The sequence below is a fragment of the Strix aluco genome, chromosome 20 (assembly GCF_031877795.1).
Source record: "Strix aluco isolate bStrAlu1 chromosome 20, bStrAlu1.hap1, whole genome shotgun sequence".
In the NCBI taxonomy this organism is placed as follows: domain Eukaryota; kingdom Metazoa; phylum Chordata; class Aves; order Strigiformes; family Strigidae; genus Strix; species Strix aluco.
In genome coordinates, this window is record NC_133950.1 from 6,692,008 (window position 1) to 6,713,571 (window position 21,564).

Sequence of the window (21,564 nt, forward strand, 5' to 3'; positions counted from 1 at the left end):
TCTGCAGAAAAGCTTGTCTGCTGCAAACAGGGCAGCTGAGGCTGTGGGAATGGGTTTTTCCCCAAAGTGCATTGCTGTTGATGTTGCTGAAAAGATGTGGCATTGTGCAAAGGATCAGCCTGGACTTTTTTTTTAAGTACAGGATTGTTGTCAAAAATGACCTCCTTCAAAAAGCTAGGAAATAAGAGAAGGAAAAAGGATGAAAGTGAAGTGACTTGGAGTCTGCCAGAAAGCGTGGAGGCTGCTGCTTGGCTCAGGAAATTGTTTCAGTGAAAGCTATTTAACATTTTTATAACGGATGGCAAAATTGCACACTATTAATGGGCTCTCTTTATGGCTATAATTTATTCTTATTTCTCAGAGGCAACAGAGTAGAGGCCAGATTCCTTTATCCTGTGGTATTAAAAAGCCTGGGGCTGAGGAGCTTAGCACTGCTTTGTCAGGATTTTCTCCATCTGGCAAAATAATAGAATAAAATCATCCTAGGCAGAGAGCTTCTTTATTTTTTTAAAGAATGGTCTTTTTCTTTCAATTCAAAACCTTCAGAAAAAGGGGGGTGGTGGTATGTGTGAGTAAATGCATATTTTCATTCATTAGCTGCCTTTTCTATACTCAGGAGCTTCACTCCTGGCTGCCACACTTGCTTAAACTTCTCTGGGCAGTAGTCATGTGTATTGAGGTGGAGGCAAATAGAGGTTAAAAACCCTATTCAGGGACAGGAGAGATTTATAGGGTCCAGAGGGTGTGGTGGTGCAACTTCTCCCCCCTCTCTTGAGATTCTCAGTGCTCAGTGCAATTTCCCCCCACCCCAGGCCACATGCCAACCCCAAATGAACTGGGAGGGGCAGTGAACCAGAGTGTTAAGGCACCCCCTTCGCACACCTGGCTCCTGCCCCCTCCCCTATCACTAAAGAACAATAATGACAATCAATCACCCTCTGACAGCCTAGTACATCTATACTTGGGTTGTGGCCCAACGGGGATGATACCAGAACTTCAAAATCTACCAAGTTCTGGGACTGTGAAGCTGGTGGAAAACACCAGAATATTCCATCATCCAAGTTGGGCTGAAATGGAAAAGTACCTGACGAAAGACAATTATCTCAGACCCTACAAGTAGCGATTCTAAGTGAGACCCTTTGGGCTCTCCTGGATGACAGCAGGCTGGGACCAGCATCTCCCCTGAGCTGGGACACCTCTCAGGCACAGACTCCTTGTGGTCTGAAGATCATCTGCCCACAAAGCCGACGGCAGGCCAGGGTGAAGTCAGACTCCTCGAGATTCAATTATTGCCCATTGAGGAATACCGATGCATTGTGAATATTTGCTCCAAACTTGAGAAAAGGGAAATTTTAACTATAGACTAGTCTCTCCCATCCACCACTCTACCTCTCTATGCGCTTCAATATGCACATTTGCCTCCACAAGTGTGGATGTCTGTATATTTCACCGAATATCCAAATATTTCCACACTGTGTGTGCTTTCTGTTTATACATATGTCCATATATATATACTTTGACTTAGGATATCTCGTAATATGTTAATGTGAATCTTGTAAATCTCAAATCTGTAATTAAGTCACTGATTTATTTATAACAAATTCTACCAAATCACCTTGTTAATCTTTAAATTGGTCAATCATTAAATGCTGCTAAAATTCAATCTTTTGATCCACCTCACACTATTAATAAATCTTGACTTACTGCTAAATCATAACTGTGTCAAATACTTTCATCCGCAACAGAGGGATGGGGAGATTCCAGTGGAGGTTACAGTGTCATAGGCTGTAAACTGACTCTTATAAAAATAAATTTATCGTTTTTAAGAGGAAAAGAAAGAAAGAAAGAAAGAAAGAAAGAAAGAAAGAAAGAAAGAAAGAAAGAAAGAAAGAAAGAAAGAAAGAAAGAAAGGAAAGAAGGAGAAAGGAAGAAAGGAAGGAAGAAAGGAAGAAAGGAAGAAAGGAAGGAAGGAAAGAAGGAAGGAAGGAAGGAAGGAAGGAAGGAAGGAAGGAAGGAAGGAAGGAAGGAAGGAAGGAAGGAAGAAAGAAAGAAAGAAAGAAAAAGAAAGAAAGAAAGAAAGAAACCCCATGGATTTAGTTTTCTTACTTTCTTTTTTTTCCCCCAATCATTAACAGCAAAAGGAATTTTTGTTTTCATCAATGTTTATCAAAATAGAAAATAAGTATCTCTATCAATGAATCATATCAATTGCTCATGACTCTTTGCAAGTTTCTTGTGTATTTTGAAGTCACCTTGCCAATGGGACAAAACCTCACCAGTATGTACCATTAGTTTCTGGTGACATAACACAAGTAACAAATGACTACTATTAGGAGTATTTTGAGTGTGCTCACACTAACTAAGCTACATCAGCTGACAACATCAATGAAGCTTGAATAATAAAACATTGGGTTTCTGAAGCCAGAAACTAAATCTATGACTAAATGTTTTGGTGTGAATAGTTCACCAAGCTCTAGTCATGTGAAGGAAAGGTACAGGCATGCAAGGGGAAAAACTCAAACACCAGTGAAAGTAGACCTTAGCAGGATCTCAGGGATGAAGGGGGAAAGAGTGAACTGGTACCAGCTTTTGCAACTTTGTGGTCCCTTCCCTCCCTACATTGTAAGAATCAAATTTCAGATAAATGCCTGTGTTACTGCAGCTCATAGAATAAGAGGGCCTGAGATTACTCTTTTATCCATCATCATCTAAGCTTTCCAGTAAGCCAAAGAAGCTCAAATAACCTCTACCCTATCTGGACTGCCCAAACACCAATTGTCTTTGGGAAAGTCTGGACCTCAGATTGAAATCTTGGATTTTTCAGAAAGTTAAGGCATTAGAGACATGTGTTCTGATGTCATGCAGAGTACTGTCAAACAGGTAGGACAGGATTCGAGGAAAATGTATTGTAATGAACTTTGTTATGTGGCTATATTTGCAACTAGATTACTATTTTAATATTTCTTATGAAAAGGTCTTGAAGTCCCAGGTGAGAACAGAGGCTGAGCACTGTGCATATACAAAGTCTCTGTCCCAAAGAGCTTAATATTTAAATAGAAAAGATGGATAAATAGTAAAAAGGAAGACACTTAGAAGTAAATTGCATAAAGTCTGTAGCAGAATGCAGCACAGAAATATCCTGTAAGTCCCCTATCTCCTATGTCCTGTCCCAGAGTTTTAGCTACCAGCCTGAGAGTCAATAATTTCCTTATCTTTGCTTTCATATGATCTATCCATAAACCTACTCCAGAGTTGTGGTTGCATGCTCCAGTTGTAAAGAAAGTCTTGATTACAAACATTGACTGTTAGTTTTTTGGAAAAGCCACGTCAAAATACTACTCTGTAAAATTCAGTTAAGAGGATTTCCCCATCTCCTGAGCACAGGCACCTTGCCAGCAGTCTGTTAGCCAAAAAGTCTTGATATTGCATGTTCTTCCCATAATTTGGTTACGTTTTAATCTGTATTTACACAATACTGTTTTGAGGAACCATTGCAGATCTGTGGGTTATATGCTGGATAGTCCAACAACAATCCTGCCCTGAGCCAAACCGGAGGAATCTGTCAGGTGTGGGTCTTGCAGTGTTTTAGGTTTCGTTCAGGGACACTCACAAAGTTCCTTGTTTACCCTAGCAACGAGGTAAGATAGGAAATTTAAAACAAGGTGTTGCCTAGTAAAAGCAGGCTACTGTTGTTCAGAGAAAGGTAAGTCTGGGCAGCAAGAGGAAGTCAGAGAGCTGCTCACATTTCATCGTTGTACCTCAACACCCCAAGAACGTTTTCATTGGGAAGAGAAATTTCATTCAAGAATTTAGGATGATTAAGTGTTACTGATATTCGGTCCTTCACCTTCAGATATGTCAAATGCAGTTGGAACAAGGTCTTAAAAGTCTTTTCATGGCACGTTTCTGATGCGCACCATGTGGATAATGTTTGCCTGTTGACTTTGTCATTCACAAGGAACTCTATCTTGAGGTCGGTGGGGCTATTTGAACAGTTGGGAAAATGAAAGTTCAAATGACAATAGATCAAGTAGAGGCCTTGTTCCCTTATCACCAGTTCTTCGCTCTTGCACTGGATGTCTTCACAAATACCCTTCTCGACCAAGCTCAGTTTTGAACTGTTTACTGGATTGGACACTAGAAAGGAAAGCAAACAAATTTTAAAATGAGCCACTGAGCTCTAGTGACCTGCACTCAGCCTTACGTGACTTGCAGCAGTGTATTTCCTGGTAAATGGAAATACCTGTTCTGTGGTTTTCCTGCAGGAAGCTCCAAGAAAAGGCCCTGGCCAGACAGCTGGGAGTTTTGACATGGAAGTGGGGTGTTAAAAAGTTCCAAGGACTTACACAGCTCTTGGAAAACCCAGGACAGGGAGATACAGTGAAAATGGTCTTCTGCAATATTTGAAGGGAAATAATGGAGATGTATATTCATGTGTTTGTGTGCAGAAGATCGCTCTTTATTTATTTTTTCTTATCAAGTTAAAAAAAAAAAGTTTATGTGATCAGAGAGGGGGTTTACCAAACGCACCCACATTTTAGGAAAGATAAGGGTTTTTTCCCTCTAAAATGCCCATTTGGTCAAAAGGTTATTTGCCACTAAAATCAGTTTGAATAACATGAACAGCCTGCTCTACAGCCAGCTCCGCAGTCTCTCTTTGCTGGCTCTTGCCCTCCACAGGGCTCCCCACTGACCTCTCATGTACGCAGCGGCTCTCCTGGTCGGGACATTCTGTAGGATTCTTAAATAGTCTTCGGAGGTGTTCCCTGAAGGAAACAACAGATTAAGTGACCACTTCGGATTGGTTTTGCACTGTAAAATGCTGTCAGCATTTGTCACCTCACTTTTTATTTGCTATAACTGCGCCATGGACAAACTCCACAGCAGCAGCTCCAAAGCAACAAGCAGCAGCAGCTAGAACAGCGTCAGGGAGCTGGTTCTTGCCTGATAATATCTGATCTGCACAGGGAATTCAGAGCAGTGTAACTCTGCCGGTAAAGTTATAACGGCCTAAAGCTATGGTAGGTTGCAGCTATCAGTCAAAAAACCTGTATTTTTTATCCTCTTTCTTATAAACAGAAATTATGTGCAGGTGAGCTTAATTTAACTGAATTGTCTGTGTGGTGCAACTATAAAAAGAAGCTTTTAAACATTCAACTGGAACAGACTTCTGAAAATGGGTCTTTGGGTGCTTTTGAAACGTTGCTCTGATCCCTCACGGTTAAAAGGCGGATGCCGGCAGCACTTTGGGTGAAGTTCTCGGCAATTCAGACCCGAAAGCTGCCTGCGAGAGGGGCCGCGACAGCCCCGGGCAGGGAGGGCAGGGAGGGCAGGCACAGCGCCAGCACCTCGCCTCCACGCCAAAGGCACCAGCTCCGAGCCACGGGAACGTCCCCAGGAGCCAAGGGACGGGGAGGCGCCGGGGCTGCCACGCCGCGGGGCGACCGCGGGAACGGCTCCGGGCCACGGCCACGGGAACGGCTCCCTCCCACGACCGCACCCGGGACTGCGGGCGGCTCTGCCGGCACCGCGGGGCTGCCGCGGCTCCGCATCCCAGCATCCCAACTCCTTCATCCCAGCTCCTGCACCCCGGCACCGCATCCCAGCATCCCAACTCCTTCATCCCAGCTCCTGCACCCCGGCACCGCATCCCAGCATCCCAACTCCTTCATCCCAGCTCCTGCATCCTGGTTCCGCATCCCGGCATCCCAACTCCTTCATCCCAGCTCCTGCATCCTGGTTCCGCATCCCGGCATCCCAACTCCTGCATCCCAGCTCCTGCATCCCGGCACTGCATGCCAGTATCCCAGCTCCTGCATCCCGGACCCTGCACCCCACCGCTTCCCCTTGCATTTTACCTCCTTTCCAGTCACATTTCACCTTCCCATCTGCTCTGTGTAACCTTTTCCTCCTCTCACCTTACTGGGCATTCAGTGAACAGCACTGATTATACCTCCCTTATTTTGTGATTGTATAGAGGGGAGTTTGTACTGCCCTGTGCAGCCCACAGGCATATGGATACACAGACACACTATAGATTCAGGAAAATAGTGTATATCCCTGTGTCTGCAACCAGCCAAGTGAATGGTTATTTCTCATTGCATTGGCTCTGCTTCTTTACATCTCCTGGCCCTGCCGAAGCTATGGAAGGGATGTGCATAGGAGCTCAGATGAGAGATTGGGAATATCCTGTGTTTTACTCTACAGCTGAATACCAGGAATAAAATATGAAGGAGTTTCAGTAAAGCCTTACCAAATTACACTCCCCTCTCCCAGGGTACACAAATCACCTAAGTTTTCCCGTGACTTGGTTTATAAAATTCTTTTAAGTCACCCACCCTACAAGGGTCTCTGAAGGACCAGTTAATACACAAAACTAAGTTCTACTAAATCTTGATGCTGCTCCATGACATCAGATGACATATTTCTTGTTCCTTACATGAACAAGGAGGAGTCTACTAAATGCAGATTGAGACAAGGATCTTAAATTTCATACAATTCCTGAAACTATGAGTACAAAGAAGAGATTCAAACCTCCAGACCCTTGCAGTATCTGCATGGCCTGATTTCTAAGAGGAAGTTGCCCAGGAGGATGGATAAATCAGGGAGAAGCTGGTCCACCCCACACACCAACCCCCCTGGCTGGTGATTGGTAACACTGCATCCTCTGGACTCACTGTTGGAGAAGGAGGCTGTGGATATCTTGAAAGGATTGCAATCTGTCTCTGATTTCAGTAGTTGAAACACTTTTGAGGGAAGCAGGTGCTCACTGCACTCCAAGAATGAGTAAGTCATGTATCAAAGTAGCTTGGCCTTGCTGGAAATCCCCAAAGAAAAACCAAAGCCTACTTTCCTGATGTCATGTCAATATAGTGAGTGCACAGACACTACAGAGATGTGGAGATATGGCATAGGATAGGAGAAAACCCTTGTGGCACTTATTGCAAACTAAAGCTGTTCTAGTGGTGGCAACACTCTCTGGTAATGCATAGTCAGTGCCCTGAGCCCACTCGTATTACAAGTGTCCTGCAAGAAGGGAGAGTATTTTTACAGAAACTGGGTGGCATTTAGGGGGTTTACCCTACAAAGCAGAAAATCCCCTGCTGCTCAAGCAGACCTTGGAAGCTGCAGCCCTGCAACATCTGCGAAGCAAGCCAAGCGCTGCGCCTGCACACAAACAGCCTGGTGCTGCCAGGAGCCCGATCAGTCAGGATATTCATGGTATCTCTCGAGATCTGCCCCTCACTGACCTAGCTGCACTTTTCAAAGTGGTACTTATAATTATTGATGTCAGCAAGTTTTGTCTGTGTGTGTTTAAACCGTTTATTTGGCGACAGCTGTGTTTCTGAGAAAGCAAGTTATGGAGAAAAAATTGTTTTATAGAGACATTTCCGGTTTTTGCTCTGCTGAGGCAGCTTATAACTGTTTTCTAATTTTATTTCTCAAGTTAATTCATAGAATCATAGAATCATAAAATGGTTTGGGTTGGAAAGGCCCTTAAAGACCATCTAGCCCCAACCCCCATGCCATGGGCAGGGACACCTTCCACTAGCCCAGGTTGCTCAAAGCCCCGTCCAACCTGGCCTTGAACCCTTCCAGGGAGGGGGCAGCTACAGCTTCTCTGGGCAACCTTTGCCAGTGTCTCACCACCCTCACAGGGAAGAATTTCTTCCTTATATCTAATCTAAATCTGCCCTCTGTCAGTTTAAAACCATTACCCCTCATCCTATCCCTACACCGCCTGATCAGGTGTCCCTCCCCATCTTTCCTGTAGCCCCTTTCAGTCCTGGGAGGCCGCTCTAAGGTCTCCCCAGAGTCTCCCCTTCTCCAGCTGAACCCCCCCAACTCTCTCAGCCTGTCCTCATAGGGGGGGTGCTCCAGCCCCCAATCATCTTCATAGCCTCCTCTGGACCCCCTTGAGCAGGTCCATGTTCTTCTTATGTTGGTGCCCCCAGAGCTGAAACACTTCAGTGCAAGCCAGGAGAGGCTGAAATAACCAGAGTTTCAGGACTGATCAATGGATATGTTCAAACGCATCACCTAATTGGCTTTGCACTAGTAACAGTGTGGATTATATGAGTTCAGAAGTACTGTGAGAAGGAGGAAAAGCAAAGCCACGTTTGGGACTAAGTACCAAGGAGACCACACTGGTTTCATTGTCTGCTGTGATGCACAGATGCTCTAGATCAGGCTGCTTTAAGGAAGCCTGCTGATAAGGAAGAAGTCTTAGTAGGAAGCCATTTAGGCTATTTTGCCCTAAAGAAGCTATCAGGAGATAATTCACTTTAATTTTCCTGACCCCTTTTACTATAAGATGAGCATCCAGAGGGTGCAGCCCTGAGGAAAAGGGCCAGACTATTTCCATGAGCTTAATGCAGCTTTTCCCCACTGAGCCAAAGGGGACACACCACAGGACTGTGAAATGGGACTCAGAGGAGCTGCAGCCTCACTGTCACTCCCATGATTTCCTCATCAAACCACAATAGGACCCTGTCCAGCCAGGAGGAACCCAGTGCCTGTGGGACGTGTGGACACAGGGGCTGCTGCCAGCCAGCTCCAAGGAGATGTGACTCTGCCTGTGGAACTCTTCTCACTGCTGGCTGCCTCAGTTTCCCCACCTCTGAGATGGGTATAACGGGAGCACAGACAAAGGGCAGTGAAACCAAGAGCTGAAAGTGGCATGCCAGACTGCAAAGTGTTGCTGCCCAGATGTGGAAAGCCCCTCAAATGGGATTTCTGAAGTTGTCCTAGTACCAGTCACCTCTTACAGTGAGATTCCTCTTCAGTGTGTATGGCATTACAACTAGCTGGAGGCTGAGTGTGGACAGGCCCATGAGCAGGTCAAAAGCTGGAGCTTATTTTATCAAGTAAAGAAGTATGGGCAGGAACAAACAGCTTTTGATTCCTCTGCACCCCCCACAGATTTAAGTGCTTATAAAATTAGGCAAGGTGGTTTCATACATCTGTCAGCATGCTGGACGTAGCAGAACTTGCCTGATTTTATTTCTCAGCAGCAGCTATGTGAAGTCCCCGTATCTATCTTTAACTCTTTCCTTCCCATTCAGTGTCCTGCACACAGCTGGTGCTGATGGCTGTCCCAGCTGAGTGAGGCTGTGACAAGTGCCAGTGGGGTGACATCCTCTTCTGGGCTCAGTGGCAGAGCTGGGCTCTGCTGGTGGCTGTGCCTGTCACACATGCACCGAGCGCCTTCAGTCCTCAAGAGAACAAGGACTGTCACTCTGGTCTTGTGCATTGAAAGGGGACTGAACTCAGCTACCAATTTTACCTCCTTCCAAAAATGAAAACTTCAGAAGTATCCCTTTCTTTCCTCCATGTTTAGGAAGAACTTCTTATGAACTCACCACCACACACCTGACTACTGCAAACCTTGTAAAGTTTAAGGCTAAAACTGTTCAAGTCTCTAGCCTGCTCATCAGTATAGCATAGGTCACATAATTTCATGAGCTATATTTATATATATTCATCTATAACTTGAATTTTAAGTATTGGAGAGACAAAAAATCTAACATTCAGCATTTTGTGGCAATAACGATCATCTCGTTATTGATTAAATAAACAACCAGCCCCCATTATGATGAACTGGAATCTGTCTAACTGCGGTTTCCCCCGGATGCTTGCCTAGGAGGATGCGTGAACACTCTTTCTAGCATTTACAAGCCCAGGCTTGCCAAAGTTATTCAAACTGAGAAACAAAGCTCATCTGCCCTGATGTCCCAAGAGCAGACAGAACTTTATACAGTTACACATATATTCACACAGATGCATACATGTACCGAAGCTGAGAAGGCAAAAATCTATATGGTCTAAACGTGAAATGCCCATTTCTGCAGAACCCACTATCATGGGATTTGTGACTAACAGCCCAGCAATTTTATTAGTGTTGCACTGGGACAATTCCAGGCTGGAAGAGACCAGATTTAGTTGCAGAAGGACAAACTGCCCTCAGAAGTATTGATGCAAATCTAGAAAGATTTTTTTTTCGCTGGCTTCACCCTGATTTTCTCTAGGGTAACAAGAATGTGAATGTCACCTGTATTATATTAATTTCTTGGAGCCAGATTTTTATTTGGAAACTGATTTCCCATTGAAACTGTGAATGCGGTGCAACAATGACTTCCTTTCCTGGTCTGTCCATCAACTGCTAATGGATCTTACTGCCAGACAAAAGTATCTGTAAATAGCGTGTGTGTGTGTGTGTATGTACCTGCAGGTTTTTCCTTTTATAAATGCGAAGATATTTTGGAGGCATATCTTCGCAGTTCAAAATAACAAGAAAAGCCATCAGTCCGGGATTACAATGTTTACGGGGAAACAAGGCTCAGAGAGGACAGCAAGGAGATGATGAGAGCTGAACATCTCCGGGCATTAGCACATCATAAATTTCTCTGTGACTTAGCTTTTCTTCTGAAGAATGAAACTAATAATAATACCTCTCTGGCCCATATTAATATATGATTTGATATTTATGAAATGCAGCTGAGTTTCCACAGAGAAGTATTTCCACAGAAAGAATATTTCACAGACATTTAGTTCATGATGAATTTAATTCTTTCCTCCTGTTGCTCAGATACTCCACTGACAATGGCACAGAGGATTTGAGGAGACTGATACCATTTTTCACACAAACATTTAATTAGCTGACATTGCATCGCTCTCCGTTACTGCTAGCGGATTCCTGCAAACCCATCCATTGAGAAACGACAGCTGAGTCAGGAATGTAAACCTTCTATAAATCTGCTTTAGTGCCCACTGGTGTTTAGCTAATAATAGAACATAATCTCTTTGGCAATCTAAATTAAATCATCGTGTTTTTCCTGCTTTAATATTACAAAATTAATTCAGAGATGTAGCCGTGTCTGGACCACTGCCCATTTGCATTACACTACAGTCTCTGCCTGAGTGAATCCCAGCTGTTCCCACTAGCACAGTCCCGCATCCCCCACTAGCATCTCTGAGATGTTTTGCAGAAGTAGGTACCATCAGCCTCCCTGTCAGTACCGACACAGGGCTGGAGCAAGGCTGGCAACTTGGCAATGCACATTTTTGGCTTGCTTGCCCATTTTTACAGTGCAGGGCTTCGGAGCTCTGTTTTGAACAAGGTGAGTATAAACTACATCCAAATTACGCTATCAACATCTGGGCTGCCTGAGAGTCAGGCACAGATCCAAATCTAACCCCGCAGTAACTTCAGTCTCATCACATTCCCCATCCTGCAATGCTTCTGATGCTTCTGTTTCTTGCTGCTCTGCAGCTGCTGGATGGGACCTTGCAGCAGTCGCCACAGGTCCCTGCTTAGAAGTCAGCAAGTGATGCCTGGCAGCGTATGACAGAGCTCCCTGCCGAGGGGGCCTCGGTAAATTACCTGCTGGGATATATTAATCAATTAGCCCTGCTTTATGCATTTTAAAAGAAAAATAAAAGGCCATTGTAATTCACTCACACTTTAATGCTCTATTACCCTGCCAGAGACATACAATAGAGACTGGCAGGCAAGGAGGAGCAGGCTGATAGAGCACTTATACCCATTGCAAACAGCTTTCAGCAACTCCTTCTGCCTTGTGGGGTTTCTCTATCATTCCTTCCTTTGTCTTTCACTAATGGCATCATCTCAGATTTAGCAGCAGAAGTCAGAGCAAGAGGGTGCCTGTAATTGATATTGACCCAAAGACAGAAAGGTTTCTGGCTAATGAAACGGCATCTTGTACATTCCTGGGGGGAGCACATTCCTCCAGCCTGGAATGTACCAGTTATTGATGAGGAGGAAAAGCAGCTGGCACAGGTTGCCTGATATGAAATTATATATATATAAAAATATTGGATTAGTGAGACCTCTCCTCCCTGCCCTGGGAATGCCAACATCGCGCATGCTTTGCTTTAAAATGACACTGACCTACAGATACAGTCTCTGTGGCTGCTCCTGTGTCAACCGTTAGACTCCACTCTGACAGCTTTCACTGCCTCTTCCTAACCGGTGGTAAAACTCAGCCATGAAAACCAGCACAGTTGGGGTGACTTCTCTGAGGTTACGCTGTGCAAAGGTTCTGCTCTGGCACTGTACTGCCTCTCAGCTGCTGGGGACTCTCCATCATCACGAGGGACCATGGACAATGAGGCTGATGCTTTGCAGCCCGTTAGGTTTGCAAAGCTCCTTTTTGGCCACCTTTTGGGATGCACTGGAGCGGGGCTGTGATGTGACTCTCCAAACGTCCTTATCCAAATCTGCTCTATGTGTTCAGACCCTGCTTTATTTCTGAGGAACTTCAGGTACAAAATAAAGCACTGGAAGACTTAAGAAGGACTTAGAAAGACTTGAGGAGCTACTCCAGGAATTGTAAAACATAAAAAATGATCGTTAGGCAAGGTGGGAAGTTCTCAGGAAGGACAGAGTGACATGCAGGGACTAATTTGAGACCTGTGGGCTGGAAAAAGCCCGATACAGAAGATTCCCAGATTTGAAAGCTATCCAAGCCAGCGTATGTGTTGCCCAAAACTGCATTATCTCACCTGCGTGCAAAAACACAGCTGCAGAAAAGATGGTTACATGATTAGGACTCTCTGGTCCTTGAACTTCAATTTTCCATTCTACCAATGCTTCTAGATGAACACTGTGCTTCATTTTTCCCATCTGTAGAGTGGGAGGCCATGGTATCTCCTGTCCTCCAGGACTGAGTGTGCAAGAAGTCAAAATACTTGGTGCTAAGGGCCGTGTAACCAGGGAGACGATGTCAATTAAATAAATAGTGCTCCTCCTGATTTATACTAAGGCAAAGCAGAATCTTGGTACACTGTCTCTGCTAGTCTAGTTAGACAGTCTTTTCCTATTTTGAGCTCCCTGTGCTCATACTCTACCCGTCTTAATTTCTTGCTCTGTGCCTCTTGCTGCTGCTCTCCATTTGCTCCTTCTAGACTTCCCCCTTCCCTCCCCATTTTCCCCACAAACCAGTAGGAAACACATGACTGCTCCAGGCCAGAGGAATGCAGGAGGAGTTTCAGTTGTTTTGAAATATGTGCCAACACACTTGCACGCATGCGTTGTGAGCACAGGGACGTTATGCCCACATGTGCAAGAGTCAGCCCTTAAAATAAGCCCTAATAGACCGATGTTCACATCCTCTGGCAAAAAGGCTCTCTTGCAGAGACACCTCAGGGCAGATTCAGACATACTTGTTATTTCCTCAGCCATGTGCTGGTTTCCGGAGGTACCGAGTAATTTGAAAGCTTTTTTCTTCTTCTTTTTTTTTTTTTTTTTTTTTTCCCCTGCTACCTTGGCTTTTCACCAAGAAGAGGCTTTATGTGAAATATTAAGACGTGCACAACTGGCTTATTTGTGATCCTGGGCAATATTTTCACTACGAATGAGACAAATGCATATATAATCAGTTTAGGTGTCTTACCTGTGCTCATAGGTTTTGCGATGCCCTCTGTGGCAGGATCAGCTGCCTGAAAGAGAAGTGAGAGAAGTGATGGTTATTCTGGGAGCATACCCATGTTCAAGTATGACCCTGCTTTAAAAGTAGATCTTCGAAGTTTCCATTGCATGCCATGAAGGCAACACATAGCCTGATGCACAGGGAGCCAGCGCCAGGCACTACAGAGGCTCCTATAGAGGCTCACAGGTCAGTGAGGGATTGTTGAGGAGCAAACAGCTCCAGCAAGGTCTCTGCGCTCATCCAGATATCATCCTCAGTCATCCCTCATCACAACCCTTTTTTTCTAACATAGAAAATCTACATTTCTGACCAGTCAGCAACTTTCTCAATGCTGTAAGAAATGTGTGTAGCTTTCATTGCAGCTGTTTTGGAAGCAGAAGCCCTGAAAACCTCACTGTGTGGCTTGCAAAGCTTGGAGACAGTAGGACAGAGGGGGACTAGACACCTTTGAGAGCCAGTGCCCATCCCTGGAAAGCCACTGTCCAGATGAAAATAAAAGCTGTAGAGCCCCAACACAGGTCTGGAAGTGACAGTGTTGTCCTGCTTCAACTCTCCTCCTTCTTGCTGGGATGTAAATCCAAGGGTCAAAACGACATGGGAAATTGTCCTCAATCAGCATGGCCTGAAAACTGCTCAGGAATGTGCTTCAAGTGTGACATATGGTAGGCTTCATCTGTGGTCTTGCTTTGTTTTATCACATCTCTCTGCCATACAAACATAAAACCCTGAAGACTGTGCTTGCCTGCATGTTACTTGCACGCAAGTAAAGCTACTGACAGCCCATAAACATCCAGCAGTGCCCTCGAGGAGCAAACAGACTGTCCCAACAGCCGAGGAAAGATACTGGTAGTGCCTCAATGCTTGAAACTCTGTGTTGTGTCTCTTCACTCACACACACCGGGAGTCCCACAATGATTTCAGTGTCTGGGAGTGGTTTTTGCTCAGGCTAACCTAAAAAAAGGCCCTCTTAGCTGGATACCAATTACCTGGGCTAAGTGTGCAGGCTAACCAAGCCAGGACCAATTTAATGTATCCAAGAAGAAGAAAGTTGGGAGGTGGTACCAGCTTTGGCAGAACATTTAGTAATCTCTGGGGAGAAATGAGGCAGAACATGCATGTGGTGGGAGCCAACTTCATCCACAGTGGTCTTAAACCATAAGCACTTTATTCTGGGTGCAAATAGGATAATGTGTGGTGCAGGGAGGAGGAGGATGGCTGGGCAGTGATAGAAGTCATGTTGTGTCTGTTTGTGGTATTTAATGTTCTAGCCTTAAATGTTTAAGAATACTTTTAGTTAGACTTTGGCCTAACGTGACCATGTTTTCAACCATGGCTGAAGTGTAGAGCTACATCTGATCCCAGCACAACAATGTTCTCCTTTGGTCTAACACAAAATGCTCTGTCCTGTGGCCAGAGGTGTCATAGGTGCTTCATGATTTGGGTATCTGTAATAGCTGATCTGTTTCTTTTCTTTCCCCACACCTATGTAAGACAGGGCAGAAGTTACCTGATGAGACAAAGTGTTTCTCCAGGGGATCTTCCTAAGCTGTACAGGAAGGTTGCTGCGTTAGGAGAACAGGAATCTAGAGCTGTAGTTTGAAAAAACACGCATTTCCAAGCTTTTTGATCCCCTACACAACATCCTCAGTCCCAAACTCTCATGGATCCTGTGCACCCATATCACCAAATGTGGGACTGGAACAGTCTCAGCTGAAAATCCTCCCAAGGACCATCTATCTGCCAGAGCCTCTCATCTCCTGTCTTGGGCCCTTGCACCGGGCTGTCCCTCTCACATGCCCTCAGGATGCAGGGAAGCATTACTTTTCAATGCAATGTATGAGCATTTCTGTCCTCTGCAGAGAATTAAAGGCATTTTTGCATGGGAGAAAGGTGGTGCTCTGTCCCCAACTAGATTATGCTGAATGAAACCAGGCAGCAGATCTGCTGCTGCCTGTAGAGAAATATTTGGTGAAGTGATTGAGACATTAACATCGGTGAGGTGTCCACCTTGCAGCCCTCCCTCGGAGATGACATGCAGGACAAGGCTGATGGCTCACAGCTTGCTTTGTAGTCAGGGCAACAGGAACAAAATTAAAATGTACTAACGTATTGTGTTCTCACCTGGGAAGTCTCCCAGTGGGTGGAAACAGCAGATACTAATGCAATTTATTTTAGTGACTATTGAGCAGATATTCAAATAAAACTTTAGAGCTTGCTTTGAAATATTACTGGCATTACTTCTTTCTTTTCCAACAGCAAAAATATCACATGTAATGCTGCAATTTGGAATGCAAAGAGGCACACAGTAGGAGCACAAAGAGATTAAATTCTACAGTGCCAGCTCAAGAAGAATTCATGACAATGAGTTTCACCCTGTCTGGAGTGATCTGGGTGCTGATGATGAAGGATCTCAGTCTTTACTCAGCAAGCAGAATAATTTGACTTTTCTTCATTAGAGAAAATGATAATCAGGTGCCAGTGAAAGTAATTTCTTTCTTCTTTCACTTAATCATTTTACAAGAAATTTTCCCAAGCTGAGACAGACTGGTGCTGCTAGAGGGTCATTCTGATGTTCTGTGTGAGAACTGTGAATATTAATTTAACCATAGGTCTCTGAAGTGTGTATCTGCCTCTAGAAAGTCCAGGAAAACACACCTCCAAGCCACCGTCCACCAGAAACTGGCCTGGGGTCAGCTTAACTAGGTCCAGGTCTCTTCCAAGAGCACGTCCACACAGGAGCTTTGCAAGGATGAGCTCTTTGGACTGCTGTCCTCCAAGGAAGTTTTGCAATTTGAAAAAAGCCTCAAGGCTCTCCCATGTTTCTGCTCAGCTTCAAACCATCCTTACCTGCCACTGGCTGAGGGGGAAGGCAGTTGTGACCCTGCATTGCCAAGAGGCAAAGGTAGAAACTAGACATGAAAACTCCAGAAAGTGGAGCACTGTCCCCGCAGCTGATCTGATAACGAGCATCACAGGAAACAGAGCCCTGTGTGAAATTCAGTTTTTCCAGTACTGACAAAACCTATTAAAGTGACGCCTCTAGACAGCAGGTGACTGTCACTGTACAGAATACCAACGGCAAGAGTTGGAACAGCGCGGTTTTCTTCTAAAATGCCTCAGTGGTTTTCCTGTGGGGTTCAACGAGTGGGAAATGTGCTTTCAGGGGCAATTTTCAGTGGGTTTTTTGTCAGGGTTGTCCACCAGAGGGGGCCAATAGGCACCGATTGGGGCAGCCCGTGAGAAGACTATTTTTAAGCAGGCATAAACCACCCATAGACAGTGCAGGAACGTGCTAGGTGCTGTACGAGCGATTTCTGGTTACGGCAGTCTCACTGCTAAAGGGGTTTTACAATTTTAACTCCAGCAGCCTTGAAGACTACATCAGCAAATACAAATAACTACGCTGACTTTTAGCATTTACCACATCGGTTCCTTAACAGTGCTGAAAAGATTTGCCCATGCAGTTTGGAGGTTAAAAATATAAAGTTTACAAAATCCAGAGCAGTGACGGTCTGTCCCAAATTATGGACTTTCGACGTTCACACAGGATTTGTCCACAGAGGTAGGTGGCCTAGGTGTCTGATACAACATGCCTTGCAGTACAGCATAAGATTTGCTAGGGTCTGTGTGTCTTAAAAGTATGTTTGTCTAGTCCTTTCTGTCTCATACTCCTTCATTGCTTTTACATACATCTCTCTATATATGTAAGTATCCTCACAGAAGTGTATATATGCATATAAACAGCAGCAGTGAAATGTGGCAGGCAAATGGAGGAGGGTTTTAGCACTCTTAGATCAGTACTAAGAAGAAAAATGAAGGCTACGGACCACCATACAGTGACTACTCTTATGCCAGAGAAAAATAAAGTCACCTGTGAAAGATCAAGACAAGTGAATGGCCTGAAGCTAAGGGTTTCTGCAGATGAAAGCTGAAGAAATTAACTCACTTCAGCACTGCATGTAGTTAGTTCCAAGAAACATATTTTAGTTCCAAAAAATGACATTTCCCAGGTCTGACACTAATGTGCTGTGACACCCTTTCTGAAAACAAGGCGTAAAGGAAATTTCTTGGTGTATTGGAAAAAACAGGGTGGAGGGATAATGTGTATTAGAAGTGCTGTTAGATTCAGAGAAGCAGCTTTGGAATCGTAGTCGCTTTTTTGTTTTGGTCTTTCATGTTGGATTTCCCTCGTTCAGAGCACCTAGATTTTGGGTGATGTGAATGCCTTGCTTCTACACAGTTTGATTTTCCCTTTCCAATGTGTTTTCCTTCATCTTAAACTAGGAAAGTGTAAATTCATCAAAAAGAAGAGAAACAGCCAACTTCCATGTACCTACAAGGGGGCTAGGGGACAGTGTGATCTGCTTGCCACCAGAAGCCTCCTCCTCATGCAGTGGTACCGAGGCACAGCTCACAAGGCCTGCCTTGTCCCTAAGACTCTCTAACACTCCTTTGAACAGAGGAAAGTAGAAGTTTCTGTCTCAGCTCAGTATAGGGAGGGCATGAAGTTGTCACCATTGCTCCTGTGGTCAAGCACCACTCACATAATCCAGCAGACAACATCTGGAGAGAAAACCAGATCTTCCCAAGAGGTTGATCACACAAAATATTGGTCTTCTCTTCAGAAGTTCCAAAGAAAATAATTAAATCATTGATGATGTTCTGATTCCTACAGCAACAGGAATCAATATCCATAGGGGTCCAAGTACAAGAACCCCCCCAGACCCCTTGTCCTGGAGCTGCTGAAGTCAATATACAAGATGCTCAGCCCAGCCACAACTGTATTTACCCAAGGAGTTTGTGCCTAACCTTACACTGACAATGTGCCCATGAGCTCGTGTTTTTGGAGTAAGCTCTGGAGTTTCTTGAGGAACCTGTCTCACAGAATCAACACTTGTTCTCTGGTCTGGAAATTCAAGACCAGTCATGGATGGAGAGTGACTATGCTGCTTCTGAACTTGGGGCCTTTCAGCTCCCTGAGAGCAAGAACACAAGTTATGCTTTTTTGGCCAAATTCTTCTCTCAGTGTAAAATTCCTGCTCGATTTTATTTGTGTTTCACACCTCAGCTTCCTACTTTCTCCTTTAGCCAAGCTCATTTCCAAAGCAGCTGCAATAATGTCATTACTCTTTTAAATGAAAACCTTGACTCTTTCAGTAATATTGTTTCTCTGGCAACTAGTGTAACTGCGTTTATCCTGATGGAGAGGTAATGTAATGCTTACTTTCATAATAAGTACAAATGAAAACCTCATTATATAGGAAAGCTGTGGCAATTCTGTAATTACCCAGGCTGTTATTTTAAAGATCTCCCTTAATGTCCCACTATTTATCATTTGAAAACCCTCATGTCTCATTCTAACTGTGCCCAAACTGCTTCTCTTTTGGAAGAACACTGATTTCAGGTAAATGACTCCTCTTTGGTGAAACTTAAAGGAGTATCAGTCAAGCCTTCATGGTTTAATTTCTGGGTAATGTGCAAACATAGACACATAGATTGCACAGGGTAAATTTAGTAAGTGAAAATACTGAGCTGAAAGGTCATATTTTGTTTTCCATAGCTAACTTCCTCCAGCAGCCCCATGCTAGTGCTTTCATTCTATGAATAGTAGTGAAGGTACTTCAGCACTTAGATTTTTGCAATAAGATTTCAAAGACTGTAAAACCTGGCATTTTAACCCGGTAAAGTTCATTGTAAGATTAGAAATGCACTTTTTATATTCACGACCACATGTACCTCTGTCTTGGCTATAACTGTCTCACTGATTCCCCCATTCAACCCCAGATCCACTTGAGAGCAGTCCTCTATTTTAAGAAGGAAAAAATGTCTGTAGGCAGAAGAAACAGTTGTTTCTGTGAGACCTTGCCTCACTTATATCCTCAGTCATCCTTACTATACTTACTACTTTTGCACTGAAAATCATACCCAAGAACAGGACTGTCAAAAAAGAGAGCAGCAGTGAGCTACTTTGCCCCCATCCACTGCTCTAGGTAGTTCAAGAGAGCTCTGCTTCACATCACGATGCATTCCAGAAGACAGTCGTGCACGGTGTCACACATAGACATGCCTTGTGTTATGTCTGTTACTGAAATTTATCAATATTTCAAAGGAACACGTGTAGACACTACCAGACCAGACCATCTCAGACAGTGGTTGCTCTCCAAAGAAGCAACAGGAGACACATGTAAAACCAGGTAGCAGACACTGAGGCACTGATCTATCTTCTCCCTACATCTTCTCCCAACTAGGCAGGACAGAGGGTGGCTTGCATCTTGGATTATAAGCTTTCCACTTCCATTTACAGAGTAGAAATTGAATGCTAGAAATTAATGCTGTCCATGGAGAAAGGTCCTCTTTTTTTGAAAGTTCTTTTCTTTCCCTCTTTGTTTCATCTTTCTCTCCCCTAATTCATGTGTGTGCATTTATAACAGGGGACAATGACTGTTTTTCAGAATAATTTTTGGAAAAGAAAGAAAGAAAGAAAGAAAGAAAGAAAGAAAGAAAGAAAGAAAGAAAGAAAGAAAGAAAGAAAGAAAGAAAGAAAGAAAGAAAGAAAGAAAGAAAGAAAGAAAGAAAGAAAGAAAAGAGAAAGAGCCAATGAATAAAGTAAGAAATTTCTTACCGTCCTCTGAACGACTAAGACCATGATAGTGGCTAATGCAAAGATGAGTAACGCAGCAAGGGTAGCGATGGTGAAATACAAACATGTTTTGTTAGTGGTTCCAAGCCTGCTCGAAACGGTGTCTTCATTCCCATGCATGGCGGATTCATGAGAGTCCTTCACCCGAGAAAGTGTTTGCTCTTGTGCCGAGCACATTCTTATATAGCTCTCAGGGTACTGCTCTGTATCTCCCCTTGATCAGGTTCAAGTTGCAGCCCATCTCTGCTCCTGGCAGGATTTTCCCCCTTCATCCTGGCTCATGTGATCTGGAAAAAAAAACTTCATCACTTGTAGTACAAAGAAAGAGGGACCTGGGGGCGTGAAGCAGGACGCAGCTGTGAAGAGGGGAAGGAGCTTCATGTTCTTGATCAGGGATTTCTCGACGGCAGTCTCGTATGCTGCATCGGAGGTTTCTGATGTCAGAAGGTGAATAGTTACCAAGATCAGTTGTGCCCCCTCCCCCCACCACTAGCTTTCTGTGAAATGGAGAGCTATGCAAATTCTGTTTCATTTTATACTCAGTGCAGCTACAGTTTGGTACAGTAAATCACCCCAGAGCTCTGCCTTCCTGTTGCACAGAGTAACCTCTTCGCCTTCCCTGTAGCGTCCCAGAGCTGCAATCTCCAGAGCTGTGTTCAGAGGTGACCTAGGCTTTGTGTTTGGTGACCGTTGCTCTTGTCTGTGAAGGACTGGAGATGTTGGGTGAGGTTTTCATTGAAGTACTTCATGGAAATGTGTCAGGAAGACGTCTTCGATGCAGGACACAAGTTCTAGGCAGAGGCATCGAAAGAAAGCCGTCACAGTGAGGTAGCTGTAAGCATGATGTTAGGATGTGCCCACAGAGGGTGTCTGTATTCACCTCCCTGCCCTGACTTATTTGCAGCTAGTGAATTAATGCTGGTTTCTATCCTGTCCACAAGCCTCTCTTCTGTCCTAGCCTGGGACTATCACCCAGCCACAGGGCTTCTCACAGAACTCAAACAAGATTTCTTTAACTGGAAACATTCCTACTTCATTACGGTGTGGAAGGATCAGTCATTTCTAACCTGCATTTTTTGTGTGAGATGACTCCTTGCTTTCTGGCCAGCCCACCTCAAAAGACACTTGGGTGTTTCTGAAAATTTTCACAGTTAGATGTGTGTCCTCTTTTGATTCATATCTATGCAAGCCAGTTAACGCTTGTAACATGATCAAAATGACTACGAGTATTATTTGTCTCAGCTATTCCCAGTTTGGTAATGTAAGGATATCAGAGAGGCCAAAGAGGATCTACCAGTGGTCCACTGTTGTGGTTTGAGCCCTGAGGGAAACTGAGCACCATGCAGCCACTCGCTCACCTCTTTCCCTTCAGGAATGGGAAGGAGAAAATACAACAAAAGGCTCTGGAATAGAGATAAGGATAAGAAGGGGGTGATACACCTATTATGGTCATGGGCAAAAGACAGACTTGAC

At 44.3% G+C, this 21,564-nt stretch overlaps 1 protein-coding gene across 1 annotated transcript; it reads right to left on the reverse strand.

The window, feature by feature from the left end:
- Positions 1 to 2,066: 2,066 nt before the first annotated feature.
- On the reverse strand, positions 2,067 to 20,779 carry TNFSF8 (TNF superfamily member 8). Its single transcript, XM_074846109.1, has 4 exons — positions 20,074 to 20,779; positions 13,416 to 13,461; positions 4,695 to 4,766; positions 2,067 to 4,137 (listed from the first exon to the last, which is right to left on the reverse strand). Exons 1-4 carry the CDS (start codon positions 20,266 to 20,268, stop codon positions 3,740 to 3,742), a joined length of 711 nt encoding a protein of 236 aa, XP_074702210.1. The 5' UTR covers positions 20,269 to 20,779; the 3' UTR covers positions 2,067 to 3,739.
- Positions 20,780 to 21,564: the final 785 nt, after the last annotated feature.